Source organism: Trichoplusia ni, chromosome 15 (assembly GCF_003590095.1).
Source record: "Trichoplusia ni isolate ovarian cell line Hi5 chromosome 15, tn1, whole genome shotgun sequence".
NCBI lineage: Eukaryota > Metazoa > Arthropoda > Insecta > Lepidoptera > Noctuidae > Trichoplusia > Trichoplusia ni.
This window is the reverse complement of record NC_039492.1, coordinates 8,574,371-8,589,510: the sequence shown is the minus strand read 5'-3', so window position 1 is coordinate 8,589,510 and position 15,140 is coordinate 8,574,371. Positions and strand designations below refer to the sequence as shown.

The 15,140-nt window shown below is 36.1% G+C and overlaps 2 protein-coding genes across 8 annotated transcripts in view; one reads left to right on the top strand and one right to left on the bottom strand.

Annotated features, from left to right (window-relative positions):
* The window catches only part of LOC113501314 (glycogen-binding subunit 76A), a 48,219-nt gene extending 42,658 nt beyond the window's left edge, over positions 1-5,561 (top strand). For all 5 annotated transcript variants that reach the window (XM_026882435.1, XM_026882434.1, XM_026882431.1 and 2 more), the window contains one exon: positions 2,833-5,561. In XM_026882435.1, coding sequence (XP_026738236.1) covers positions 2,839-4,515 — 1,677 coding nt within the window. In that variant the 5' untranslated portion in view covers positions 2,833-2,838 and the 3' untranslated portion in view covers positions 4,516-5,561. The remainder of the gene's footprint in view (positions 1-2,832) is intronic.
* A 914-nt stretch (positions 5,562-6,475) lies between these two features.
* Positions 6,476-15,140, bottom strand: part of LOC113501315 (heparan sulfate 2-O-sulfotransferase pipe) — a 91,395-nt gene continuing 82,730 nt past the window's right edge. For all 3 annotated transcript variants that reach the window (XM_026882436.1, XM_026882438.1, XM_026882437.1), the window contains 3 exons: positions 8,450-8,574; positions 7,743-7,897; positions 6,476-7,304 (listed from right to left, as the gene is read on the bottom strand). In XM_026882436.1, coding sequence (XP_026738237.1) covers positions 7,084-7,304; positions 7,743-7,897; positions 8,450-8,574 — 501 coding nt within the window. In that variant the 3' untranslated portion in view covers positions 6,476-7,083. The remainder of the gene's footprint in view (positions 7,305-7,742; positions 7,898-8,449; positions 8,575-15,140) is intronic.

Sequence of the window (15,140 nt, the reverse complement as noted above, 5' to 3'; positions counted from 1 at the left end):
CGTATGATGAATGACGCTTTCTCTGTTTACATTGAGTCACCTTGGACGCCAATCACCGGTGAAAGACGTCGGCGGTGTTTACAAACAGACCGCCACATGACTCTCTTAGCATCGCGCACTTGACAGATAATGTGAATTGTGACGTTCGACAACACCTTTGTTCTTTTCAAACTTTTAAATATTATTTATTAAAAATTGCGAAATATATTTGCAGTATGCGAAGTTGTGAAAAGCAGTTTTCTAGGTGTATTAAATCATTAATATGGGTCATCGCAAAGATATTCAAGAATGCAAGTTTTAATAAGATTGATTTATTGTAATTTCATATTGTGGTGATTGAAGACGTTTGTTGCGGTCGATATATTTATTTACAAACTTTATCAGAAGTCATTTATTATGATTACATTTTTAATTAATTATCCTATGTTCCATTAATTTAGGTATCTACCTAAAACAGTAAATAATTTTGGTGTTACCCAATTATAAACACTTTTTCTTTTCATCTTTTTCACAAGATTTACATTTATTTGGTACTTACATTTGATTCAATAATCTTTACATTTCTTTTTAGTCGCTCTTTATTTTAAACTGTGCTTTTTTTGACAAAAGATACACCAAGATTTTTTTATTTCAAGTACCTATACTGGAGTACAGGGCACCAATTCCGCTATTTACAATGGCCGATGAATGAAGGGAAATAGGATTAAAATTACACTATTCGTGTACACAATAATTGAAAACTCTGTACACTACTAATAAACTTAGTCAATACAGTTAATTTTCAATTATGAAATGTTCAGAAATATAGAAAATTGTCATTTTAATGCAATTTCTATTCACTCATCGGTCATTGTAAATAGCGGAATTGGGGTCCAGATATGCATAACTTTTACGTCGTCTACGGAACACGATCAAAGGAAGAATGAGGTTTCTCGTAAACCATGTAGCAATAATACTTTATGAGGATTTTACTCGTGTATTATTTATGAACGATATCGAGTGGAGAGCAGTGCGTGGCCAGAGTAGGCCCCGGAGCGCTGACCGACTCGTCCTGATTGGATAATGGCGGACTGGCCATCGATACCACGGTGCATTACTGAACTATATTTAGCTGAAAATGTAACAGCGAAATGCGTCCGTTTAATTTGATGTTTAACTTGTTAAAGTCTCGTGTAACGCCTACGATATTAAAATGCGTCAGTTTGGTTTGGTCACGTTATGTTTCCACGTAAGCAATTTTAAATAGAAATGATAAAGAGCAGGGAAATTGACTCATTTGTTAAATCGAAAATTCTTGGTAAAATAACGTTCAAGAAAATCTTCTAAGATTTATTTTATCATCCTTCAATTATTGAAACGTTGATCATGTTTCGTCGCATATCTTTATGACAAACTCAAAGAACATAGTAGCGTTTTTCTCCAGTACAAAAAAAAACTTTTGTATATTTCACAGACTGAAAAATATGCTATAAATTAATTCAAAGAAGATCATTGACGCAATGCATTGAAGAAAGGTTTATATCGCTTTGGTATGTTATAGACATATCTATAGTCTCCAGTGTTGATGCTATAGAACACAGCCTTGTCCAAACAAACTGAAAATAGTTTTCGAAATCTATTCTCCCGTTCACCGTCGCCAGAAGACCGTCACGCTGCCTAATGACGTCCATTTGGCACGCCGATCTAATTACGAAACATGTTCAAACATTATGTACTTCCGAAATCAAGACGTGACAAATATAACAGGATAAGTGAGCTGTTGTGTGTCTGTTTCATTCTCGTCAGTGTCACGCGCATCCAATTCAATTTCACAACAGCATACAGCTCATTTTAATTTAGTCCAATTTTGTAGACAAACATATCGTTTGTGAGTCAACCGCAGTGACACCGGTCAAATCAAATACAGTCGTATTGTTACCGCTAATAAAACTGACCTTTTGACATTCTGATTTTTAATTAGATAATTATATGCAGCCATTCATTATTAATTTATATGAGGTTACAGCAGACATTTTGACATTGATCTCTTCATTATTAATATACCATTATGTCATAGAACTTTATATGGGTAAAGGTCACGTGTACTGCGATGAAATGGGAACAACGGATCTTTATCGGGTTCATCGCATGCACTGTCTTGTTGGCATTGAGGTCAAGGTTACATGACCCACATAAAGCTGTCTTTAAAATAGGTTGGTCACCGACCTTCACGCTTTCGCATCTGGAAACGGGAACTTTCCTTGAGGCACAGATGACATGTGAGAAATTAGATTGCCAACACAAATATTCATTGAAGAATGCGTTTCAAGGAATTATTTTAAACTTCTGATTGATGAGTATGTTTTGTTTTAAACTCAATGCAAATGAATACGTCCAATCACATATTTGGTCCTACGTGCTGATCATAGAGAACGAATGTAGTTACATTATCTTATCGAGGTTATTCACACTTGACATTCAACTTTCATGTCCAGATAGTGTCGAATAAATAGCTGATGCCTTAAGTACCTATTGCAATTACAAAAAGAAATTTTACGGACAAATTATAAATGTATATTCACGTTTAAGTAGGTACAAGACGAAAGCGCCTCCTTTGTACATGATCCAAAAATAAACAGTCACTTTCGGAACTTCAAGAGATTGGAGTTCCAAATTCTTGAATATTAGATACAGCTGTAAACTGCACTCACGTTGTTTGTCGGTGCCAAAATGAATAAAATTGCCTTGTAGGTCACCTTCGTATCGCATATACAATTGAATATGTTGATAATGTTTATTAAAAGATTTGAAAATGTGTGTTCCATGCTAAACTATTGTTGTTGTATGTTTCAGACGCAGATGAGCGGAGATCGCGCCGGGTCGCAGTGTGGTCTGACCTCGCTGCTGCCGATGTCGTGCGGCAGACGAGCCGCAGCGTTCGCGCGCGACCTGCACTCGCGCCTCAGCAACCTTGGCGGTGCGCACGACGACCACTGCGAGAACAGCTGGTTGACGCGTGACAATACCGCCTCGCACAGGCCCACCACATCAAACAACCAGAGAGAACTCGACACATTCTACGACTTCGAGCTAGAGTGTGAGAGCCCATCCAGCCCCGTCGACGACTACGAACCCGCTTTTCCAGAAAGGTCACCCACCGAAGATCAAGATCAACCTTTCTATGATATCGATTCTGAACCAGAACTATCTAAGGAACAAAATAAGTTAGTACAGCCAGCGGACAAACCCAAAAATGGTTTTACATTTTCTACTGCTTTTTATACAGATTGTTCTCCAGTAAAACTGCAACCGATTCCACGTGAAAATGGACATGCATCTGATAAAAGGTTATATTCTGCGATCACATTTGAGGGTTGTGCGCGACAAAATAGCTTCGATGAAGTGGACTGTGCTGCCAAACCTATCGCTGCTTTAGATACAGACCGTTTTAGTTTACCAAGCTTCCAATGTGCCACATTAGATAGTGACTCGGAATTTGAATCTGCCAAAAGCGACCCCTCTGATGTTGTCGAAGTCGAGGAAGATTTTCATAATGAAAGAATTACACAACTTAGTGCACCAGAGTTCCTGGAAAACTTATCACTTTCGGAGGTCGAAATACCGCTTGATGAGGAAACACCGGCGGAAACATCTCCCCCAATCATTTCGGAACTTGAAGCAGCTGTATGCAACGAATTAAGTAAGAAACCTTTAGAAATAATCACCAGTGATGTTCCTATTGATGCAGAATTATCTCCAGCACCGGAAATTGAGCCGTCCCTTTTAAGTGCAGAGGTGGAGGATACAGGCGACAAACAAAATGATACGGAAATAGAAGATGATAGGCCTCAACGTGTTCGGCGCTGTTCATCACTTAAAACAGGAAAAACGCCACCCGGCACCCCCGGCCGAAAGAAAATAGTCCGCTTTGCTGATGTTTTGGGGCTAGACTTGGCGGATGTAAAAACTTTCATGGATGAAATTCCCGTTATTCCTAAATCCGCCTACGATGATCTTACTGGCTGTGACGTACAAAGCTCTCCACCGGTCAAAAGTCAGCCGCGACTCGGTGCTCTTACACTTGTGCCCTTGTTCCAGCTACCAGCAGAGATAACGGATAAACTGGAAACACAAAACGTTTGTCTAGAAAGCGCACGAGTTTGCGACGGCGTGCATGTCACAGTGTGCGGCTCCGTTCGCGTTCGAAACTTGGACTTTCACAAGACTGTGCACATACGCTACACAATGAACAGGTGGAAAACCTACACTGACTTGCAGGCGACGTACGTGCAAGGTTCTTGCGACGGGTTCTCTGACCGGTTCCAGTTTGTGCTTTACGCACCAGCGATATCGTCGGGGCAGCGGCTCGAGCTGGCGGTGCGGTTCCTTTGCAAAGGCCAACAGTTCTGGGACAGCAACAGCGGTGGCAACTACTGCTTCGACTGCCTGGCGCTGGGCATAGTGCAGCAGCCGGGCAGTGGGGCGGCGGCGGGCCCGCTGCACCCGACGGTGGACTGGCACCCGTCGTTCTACTGAGCGCGCGCGGCCGCCGCGAGGTGTCAGTGTGGGGGCGCCCGCCGGGCGAACACATTCCTGTGCGAGCGGGCCGCGCGCCCGACCCGAGCTCCTGCTCGATGAGGCTTCACGTTGTAAAGCGTACTTGTGATATAATTAGACTAGGCGTAGATATTGTAATCCGACGAGTGAGCTACTCGTTCTCAGAGTGCCATTTTGCAGTAACGACGTTTCGAGTTATATATTTTATCGAATTTTTCGTTTTGTACTATGTTAATTGTAGAGTAGCGTCCCGTAGGACAATAAAATGTGATGATTGTGCAGTGAGCGCGGCCGTGCCTCTTCTCCTTGTACATATAAGAGAGACGAATTCTGAATGATATTAATTAATATTTTAATACAATTTTTATGACATTATTAGACCTTTGTAATTGTTAATGTCGAAATAGAAGTATCACCTAGATAGCATGATTTTATTCACATAACATCAATTTTGAACTATAGTTAAAATGAATATAATGTATAGTACTAGCGTCAGAGGTGAGTGTGGTGTCAACACCACTCTCCTCATGTCGTTATAAAGTGTCTGGAATTGTTACATGTAGTAGCTATGAAGCAATAATTATTGAAAGTTGAAGTTTCAGATGAGCCTATCATTAATATTGAATATGCGATTAATGAATAATGTTACTAAAATATTTTATATCGGTGTTGTAATCTGGATATATTTATATTTTATATTTTTATAATTACGGTATCATGACATACTTCCTACAAGAGAACTGATAAATAATAGCCAATTGTTGATTCAGTTATGAGATTTTATCAATGAGACTATTAGAAATTACGAAATTAAATTATTGTTACTTTTAAGCGATATTATAATTTATTTATTAGGCCGATGTTTTGTCTATTTTGTATATGTACCTGAATTCTTAAAATGTGGCCATATTAATTATACACAGTTTGAATGCTACCCTTATGAACTCTTATTGTTATTCTTATAATTGACTCCTGTTTTATATTAAATACATACCTAATAAATTAATGTGCATAATTATCAATAACTAGTTTTTTTATTACCTAACTCTATTTTACGTCATGGGTTCGAAGCCCGTGGGTTTCGAAGGAATAAAAAGAAAAAAGATAGTGAAATAAAAAACTTCATGTAAATTTAAAACTATATAAGTACTTTAATAATTACAGTATCTTAAACATAAGCGAAATATATCACAATAACATTTTACTTTGATCTCGTAATAAATAAATTGAATGCATGATAAGTACACTTCATTAGGCAGAATAAGATCATATCAAAGTACGTAAAAAGAAAAAAAGTTTAAAGAAAAAAGGACAAAGTTAACTTAAGGTCATTATAAAACTAAGTAATTAACCTAAAAATATACAATTTAGTTAAAGTAAAGGAAGCTGTACTTATGACAATTGCTAATTAAAATAAAAAATATGGACATCACTTAAATATTCGAAATAAATAGTCACAATATCCCGCCGAAAAACCAAGATGGCGGCGTTCATTATTCAAAAACACAATGTGTAACAATTGTTCTTAAAAAGAAATTTCTCTTAACTAGTCTATGGTTACATAAATTTTCTGGTACGTATTTCTTTAATTTCTATGGTTGTTTTTAATTTAGGCTTTATAAATTAGGTTCCGGCACCTATATTAATGAATGATGGTTGATATGATCAATAATTTACATATTTATTGTTACATTTATTTACATTATAACATCTTATGTTAGGAAAATGTTGACGTCACTCACATTTAGATAAGGGTGCAAATGAATTAGGGGACAGAAAACTAGGGTGTGATAACCTTGTTTTCATGTTCATTTGGAAAAACATTTTTTTTTTAATGACTTATGGTCGATTTTTCAATCATCAGATCTGAGGAATAAATATGGCTGTTTGACATATTTTCTTTACAAAAGTTGTCAAAACGTCAAATATATTCGTCGAACAAAAGTTATCTGGCGATTGAAAAATCGGCCCTCAAGCGAAATGTTTACATTATTTTTATCTCTTAACATTCACAGTCAAAATTAGTCTCTCACCGAATTGAAAATAGCGAAAAACATTAAATGAATCGCACTTTAATTGAGATTCGATATAAAATGTTCGAAATCTTAATAATCCTCGCGTTATAAGGCGGTTAACTTCTAACCAACAGTCTAGAAGCGATGGGATACCCACCAGGTTGCTATGGTTACAGGATCAATACATTGTTAAACCAGAACCGCGATTCGAAGATGTCGCGATTCCAAGCAGCGACTGCAAGAATCGAAAATCCAAGATGGACGTCCTCCAATATTGTTTTACATTAAGTGAACACTCAATGCTCTTCAACTTTTCATTTTAGGTTCAATAATACCATAATTGTTACCGCGTTTATTGCACTCCAGATTCAAACTTTCAAATCTGAATTCCGAAACCTTTCTTTTCGCGTTCTGGATTGATATACCAGGACTGCAGGCAGCTACAATTTAGCTTTGCAGTCGCTCCAAAAGAACAGCTGAGTGCAATAACGTGACCGATTATACGCTTCTAGTCTAACAAATGGTTCTAAGGTTACACTCTGTTCTTCTGCGCCCTTCGTCTCCTACTTCTGGGTGTCGGGACGGTGATGGTGGGATCTCTTAGTGCCCTCAGCTGCATATGTAGCCTCTGTTTACAGAACTCGTAGAACTCGATCTCTCGTGTGAAGTTCGCTCGAACTATTTGCTTTACTGCTTCAGAGACTGGCGGTTTGAAGGCGTTTCGGTTGATACGGTTGAAGGTATTCAGTTGATCTGTAAGAAGAAATGGCATTTTTATCATCAAAAAGCTTGTAAGTACCGTCTCACTTGGTATGCTAAAATATTCACAGTGAACACAGTCACAAAAACCACTTCCCAATGGAACAGGGAAGTGGACAGTGTTATATAACATCGTTCTTGCGAAAATCTCAACACCGCCATCTAGGAAAAGGCTCTAAATGCAGAACGCCATCTATCGACAAGTAAAAGAATTATCTACATTTACAATCTTCTACACATTAAAAAAGATTTAAAAAAAATCAACGGTTAACTTGACGTTCGAAACTCCTTCATCTAGAGCAAATCGAACCTGACATTCGTAGCAAACTTGACATAGGTAGGTAAGAATATTCGTAGCTCGGGCTCCATGCGGAAAACCTTCTGAATCTTTTTCCAGTTTGTTGTATTTGAATTAGGAATAGATATACTTACCCCAGTAAAGGTTCAGTGCTCCTTTGAAGAACCTGGGCACGTATTTCTCTAGCGCCAGGAGAGTGGAGTTCATGTCCTCAAGCACGCCGACAACTGCGTATTGCTGTTCTACCACACGTTTAGCACGCTGTAGAGCTTCCACGCTGTTGAACGGTCTGAAACGTAAGAAAGTTTTGTGTTATTTGTTGAGAAGTACAAGAGATATAGTGATATATCTTAGAACAAATAATTTTACCTTGTACTCATTAAGAGACTTAATAAGGATAGAACGGCCAATAAGAACCGAAAAACACGTAAAGTAATATCAATGTTATTTTTGGCGAAGACTAAGTAGACTACATTGAGGTATTTCTATTGTTAGGTAAGGTTGCCTTTTAGATTTATCTGAGCAAACCGCAACCAAACTCGTTGCTTAAATAAAATTGCTGAATTGAATGCAAAGTTTATCTTAAATTCTATACTCCTTTTCTCCGATTCTATCTATATCTTCACTAATTTCTGATTGCAATGTACTTTAAAGAAATTAACCATCAATATTATTTAACCGAGGCTTTAACATGACTTTCCAAAAAGAGCACTGACAGCATAGTGGTTAAGGTCACAACGCCAAACCGACTGTGTGTCTTTGCGCGTGTGACTTAATAATAATAACTTTTCTCCTTTATATTAGTCAAGTAATATTTATAAAGAACTATTTGAATACATACGTGCACTGAGGTTCATGTCCGCAGAAGAACAGCGTCTGTCTTCGATGGTCGCCGATACCCTCGTGAGTCTCACCCTCCACGTAGCGGCACTCGCGGTCTCCGCTCAACACGCACGTCTCGAAATCCTGGAAGTATACACCGAATTATTATATACTTTTGACAGGTATTTGCTGTCTGTCTGTTACGCTTTCACGTCTAAACCACTGAACTGTTTTTAATGAAATTTGGTACAGCGATAGAGTTGACCTTGAGAAAGAACATAGGATAGTTTTTATCCCGGACTTTTGAAGAGTTCTCTTGGAAACGCGATATAACCGACCTCGACGCGGGCGAAGCCGCGGGCGAAAAGCTAGTACTTTATAAACACACCTATAATTTACGCAATACCTTTACCTACAACACTCGCAGGCGTCCACTTCCCGACAAATAATTGATCATCCTCAGATTTCCCCGAGGCAAAACAAAAGATAAGGGATTATCTCTAGAGGCTTCCAAAAGGTCAGTCACTTTGATACTGCGAAAGGTCAACTCTGCCGTGATCAATTCGTTAACCCTCGTTAATCATTTTAGTTATAACTGATACTCCCACGTGAGATTGGATTATAGGAGTTTGATATGGAACCAATTAAATACGAAGCTACGTGATACCATACGCAGTTCCTACATGCCATGATTTTATAATTATATTTTGCTGCAAAACAAAAACCGATAAGTTATTTTGTCTTTCTAAAGTTACGACTGCACTGATTTATTTTACTATTGATTGTCTACTGGAATATAATTTAACTTTCGGTTAATTTTAAATAATAGACAATAGTAAAGAGGCCGCAACGCCTAAGCTCGTATGATATTAATTTGTTTTCGGCTAATTGGGTTGTTTTTTTCTATAATAAGGTTTTATTTCAATTTCTTCTCGTTACGGTACACGAAAACCATAGCCATCAACATAGTATCAATTAAGTCCAATTATATTTTTAATTACTCACCGTGATTAGCACGGGTCATCCTAAACAGAATACAGAATGGACTTAGGTTTTTTCGTCAACTAATTATAACGTCAAGTTTTTGTTGACGTAAAACTAATTTATTTTTTACTGATTATAGTTAGTCACTTCAATGGATATGCGTGAACTGAAAATAGTTTGACTAGAATAAGGTTTTATTTCTATTTGTATGTCTATTTACATATGATCTGAGTGGGGTCCATTATCTAAATGAGATCTGTTGGTTGAGTGTTGCCCAATTGTCAAGGAAATGTGTTTTGTACTTGTTTTCTTAGTGCAACCTTGAACTTTTTCGTCACGAATATAAACTCAAGCACGCAAAAAATATAAAGAACGTTTCTTGGAAGGTGTCTGAAAAATAGATTGAAGTCAACGTACAGGATGACGAGATTCTCTCGTGTCATGTTAAATTAATAAGACTAGGATTATTTAGTGACCGAAATAAGTACAAAAGCCTAACTACAGCCGAGCGACGGTACCTTTAATATTAGGCTGACAAAAAAGAAAAGGAGGGAGAGATCTATTTTTTCATTTGTAAAATAATTTAAATTTATTTACTATTTTTAATTTATTTACTAATTAAATAAATGACCATTCCAGTACAAATGAATCCCCAAAATGTTTCACATATTAGTATTTCCGTTGGTAACACAGACGAACCTTTCTAGTACATTACCCTCCAATCCGGTTCACATATTCTACATTAAATTACTATTTAAGCTTTTATTATTATTTTTCACATTACAGTGTATAACAATAAGGATATATTTATTCATTATGACCTGATTCACTTAACAATACGCTAGTCATTACTCAAACTTCGCTTCGATCTCATTGTAGACCGAAGACAGGAACATATTGCAAAAAAAGTTGTTTATGCTATGCCTGTATGGATACCTATGTGCTTTTGAAGACTGCTTTGCTGCCTATCACCACATCTAAAAGGTTAAAATATTAAAGTGTTTGTGTGGAAAAGAGAACGCGCTACCCAGTGTTGTACGCCATCTTGCTTCCACAATTATAACAACTCTTCAACACGTGACTTTTGGGCATGGTGGTAGGCATAATTAATTTTCTAATATGTAGGCGCTAATTGTTTTGTCAGAATAATTTAAAGCCAATTTGCATTTTAATGAATTTAGATCTAGGTTTTTGGCAATTAAAGGTACCGGTTCATAATAATAGGTAAGCTTTTTTGGTTAAGTAAACGATGACCGTTAATTTTTAAATGAGAATCAATCAAAATATCGATGTTATAGATGCTTGCATATTTGGCGAAGCTCTGTAAAACAGAGAGAGGGTCTGAATATTTCCAATTTGTTTATTAAAAAAAAATTGAATTGGTCTTAAATTGTCTAACTCTCTTGCGCTTTTTCAATGAAAATATTTTTGTTTTGATGCACTGTCTTAATTACTACCAGTTTGATTCGAAAGTCTTTTAAATTGTTTTCCGTTCCGTTCTCAATTGTTCAGAATATTTTATAGTAGGTATTGGAAACTGGCATAGGTATTGGGGTAGGTTAAATATGTATTTCGCGGTATTCTGCGAAAGTGTCTGTGTCTCCGTATGGCCTCCAACTACAGAGAGCAGAGAAGCACTCCGGTGGGTTTAGCCTCTCTCAGGGTGAAGAAAGTCCATAAAGATTTCCACTAGATCAAAATAAAGATGGTGTAATCCAGTTGCTCGTTTTTTTTCAAAGGGTTTTCGTCAAAAGGTTTCAGTTTTTTTTTCCCAAGAAAAAGACGTCATTTTTTATACTGAGAGAAGATGCTTTCACCTTTATATTAAGAATAGCAATTGTGGAAGCGTGGTAGCACTCTACATCTTTTCCGTCTTAGTTTTGAAAATAGCACTTTGCCCTCAGGTCAAGTCGAAAGGACTATTCATTAGCGTCTTTACTCCGGTTTTAAGTATTCTACGAGACAATGCTCGCAAATTACATTTAACGAAACAATTGCAGTTGCATTTTAATTGCGTCACTAAATAGTACAGAAGGATCTAGAGCGTGAACTAGATCTTTAATTATTGTTTGTTACTGAGACTAGTTATAATTAATAAGGTGGACTTATTCTTGATAATCTTTGGTTAACACATTTTGAAATGACTGGCTTTCGCCCAGTACAAAATGAAAATGATTTGACCTGAAAATAAAATCGGGATATAAACTATCCTGTTTTCATATATATAATCAGATTTGAAACGATATACGAATAAATTCGAAGAATGCCATAACTGATAATGATGATGACTTTGGTATAAACCTTTAAACGGCGAATATTCAATAAAAAAAATAAACAGTAATGATACCAGTCTATAAATCTAGAACTGCTGGATTAATACTTCTTTCCATGGAGTGAGGATTTGAGAATTGATTTTTCATGTTTTGTTTATTTGGCAATTAGCAATATGGATTAGTATCGCCAGCTATTCTCATAAAACTGCAACAGTTTAATCAAAATAAAGATAGTCTTGTCGAAGTGTGAATGTGTTTAGGAGATACCTTTTCTTGAATTAGATAAAGATGTACAATTATGATGCAACATATTGATACCGTAATAAAAATCACTTCACTGATAACTATTTCATTCACAAAAACGCAATTCCATCATAAAAGTTTAATAATAATAGCATGAAATTCTAATTAAGCATTCGATTTGATGGAAATAAAGATTTATTATTATTATTTCACTTTAGGCAATGTTTTAATTGCTGGCATGCAGTAGCTAAAGCTTCTTCAAGATTGGATAATAAAATTTATCGGTCAATTTTGATGAACTTTGAATGTGCAACAAGTTGAAGGCACATTAAGTACCTTCAACACGGTAACCGTAATGTATAAAGGTCATGATATTACACGAGGAAATAAAAAATTAATATCCATAATAAAAGTACAATTTTAAAAGGGAAATAATCTTTGTGCAGTGAAGCAACTCGTTAACTTGTAAAGCTAATGTATCATTGAACATCCCATCAATACATTTAACCCAATTAATTCACGAGTCGTTAGACGCATTGCTTTAATTTACTATTGGTTTGGCATCGATCGTGATCATTGATTCGTGTCGTGTTCAGCGCGGCTGTCGTGACCGACTGATCTGAACCCCTGACCATGGGCTTCTACTGAATAAACGTTTAGACAGGTCTAACGGAACACGTCACACTTAAAAAATGGCAGATTCGACATAGTCGGTAGTGTAAAATTGAAAAAAATAATTCGTAATATATCCGTGCAAAGTCGATTTTATAGTTTGACCATGAAGTAGGTTTACAGAGCAAGGAAATCGCGAAAGCTTGGGAACGAATGCTTGCTGGTCAGTGTGTAATGTTATGGGTACCATGGCGCTAACGGTCGCGTTCCAAATTGATTGATACAGTAGAGAGGTGTAAGACTCTTTAATTGTATTCCTATTGTATTCGCGAGCCGGTTTATAAACCGAACACCGTAATTCTTGTCTCGATTCGAAATTGAAAACAAGATTTTACTCGGTTTTTTTTTCTTTTATTTTAGATTGGATCAACTCCTGTTACGTTAGATATTTCACGCTCGATAACTATATAAGGGAATTACTGGAAATATGTACCATTGAATGTTGATTTCTTGAGATACAATCCGTCGTTGAAAAAACGTTTATCCATTGAGTTAATGGAAATGCATGTTTCTTATAGGAATAATACAGGGACTATAAACAGAATAATTGTTGCAAGCTCTTCAGATAAAGCGATGTTTTAAAAATAGAAGTAACCGTTTATTAATCGATTTCTTTCCTTGATTGCGTCAATCGATCCATTAAGGATAACCATCAAGAGTTTATAATCAAACAAATGTCGGATATTTTCTGAAAACAGCGACTATTTATAGAACTTTATCATGTTAAGGAGACTGTCATAGATTGTTTTAATTTTCTCATTGTGGAAAACTGATAAGTATCACGCAATACAATTTTATTGTTTGGCCATAACATAAATCTTTTAGTTTAAAATCTAAGTGCTTGAGCATATCAAGATTCATAATGTAGCTTGCATTGTTTCGAAAAAATATATTATGAGACGTATGAACTAATACGGACGCGAGAGTATGTGATTAAGGAGAACATATAGGAACCTATACAAGCATGCCATGACTACATTCAGACATTTTTTTAATGCAATGATATAATACAGCTTGAGTTACGCAAGGTTCTTAATCCTGGAAATCGGTTATGATGACGTCATGTTGAAAATATGTAAACATCGTAATACGGTACTACGTAAATAAGTTTATATCTAATGAAAACATCATACTATATTTAATAACAAATGAACAAACCGTTTTCCATGTTTTAAAACTGTAGGTGTTTATAATACCATAACGTTTTATAACCTCATAAACTTCTATTTATCATGGTTACCCTACAGAGTATAGAGGATCAGGTTCCTGCGCCCGCGCAGTCCACAGCACGTGACCAATTTTCGCCGTTTCATCCGTAAATTGGCGACGATCAATTCGCTGTGACGATGCGTGGCAAACGATTTAGTTACACAACTAAAAACATCTTTGACAAAAACGTTTAGTAACTTAAGAAACGATGTCCTTAGCAGTGGCGAAGAACTTCCAATACTAGTTCCAATGTATTAGACAAATGAATATGATACTATATAGCAAAGATTCTCAAGTCTTGAAAGGGTGAGCACATAATGACCACACTTGATTATTTGCAGGATAGAGATTTCAGATCCAATATATGGAAAGTGGCTTGCCGCTTCTATCGCTTTGCCATTTGATTTAAGTATACATTCAGGTTATATCTACTAATATATAAAAAAATGTGTCCAACTTAAATTTTATGTTTAAGACTTCGTATAATCCGAAAGACTGGGCCGCGAAGAAAAAAGACTGGAATATCGATCGAACGAATCATTAATAAAATATCTAAAAAAAGTGCTACAAAATCGATACTCCGCGTCATTTTGAAAAAAAATTAGAAGGGTTCACCACCGATGAGCAATTTACCAATTTACTGAAAACCTACTTCACTGTATCCGTGCATTTCTACTGCTCCGTATGCCTCCAACAAGAAACATTGTATCTTCGTATTTCTTTTAGTAGACAAAGTTGCAATTTATTGCTTCAATAAAGAATATTGTTAGATAGCTTAATGTCAAATCTGAGAATTTTATAAGCCGTAAATATCTTTCAGATTAGATTTTATTAGCTAAATAAATTAGTTCTTTTTTGATAAATTACATTTTAATTACCGCTGAGATTCATGACAGAACATAAAATAAACTTAAGACGTAATTATTAGAGTACTTAAATTAATATTTGTAATTTCTTGGAAAATAATAAAGAATATAAATTCGCATCTGACACAATATTGGTGTGATCAATTATTAACGTTTATATTTATTACGATAAATCCCAACTTACGTTCTAGTCCGTCAAATTAAGGCTGGATTCTTAGCAAATGTTTACAAAATATTACTTAAAATCGATCAGCCTTTATAAACTAAGGCTAGGCTTGGCATATCCTGATCCAACTATCTTTTATAACTTTATCCTAGTGAGAGGTTATCTTTATAGCCACCATTTACCTGGTTACGATAATCTTGGTGTAATAATACACATTGTACTGAAGGGCTCAGGCAGTTTGATAGGAACAACTTATTTCCCATATGTCGGTAGGGTCAATTTTATGGTACCGGTATA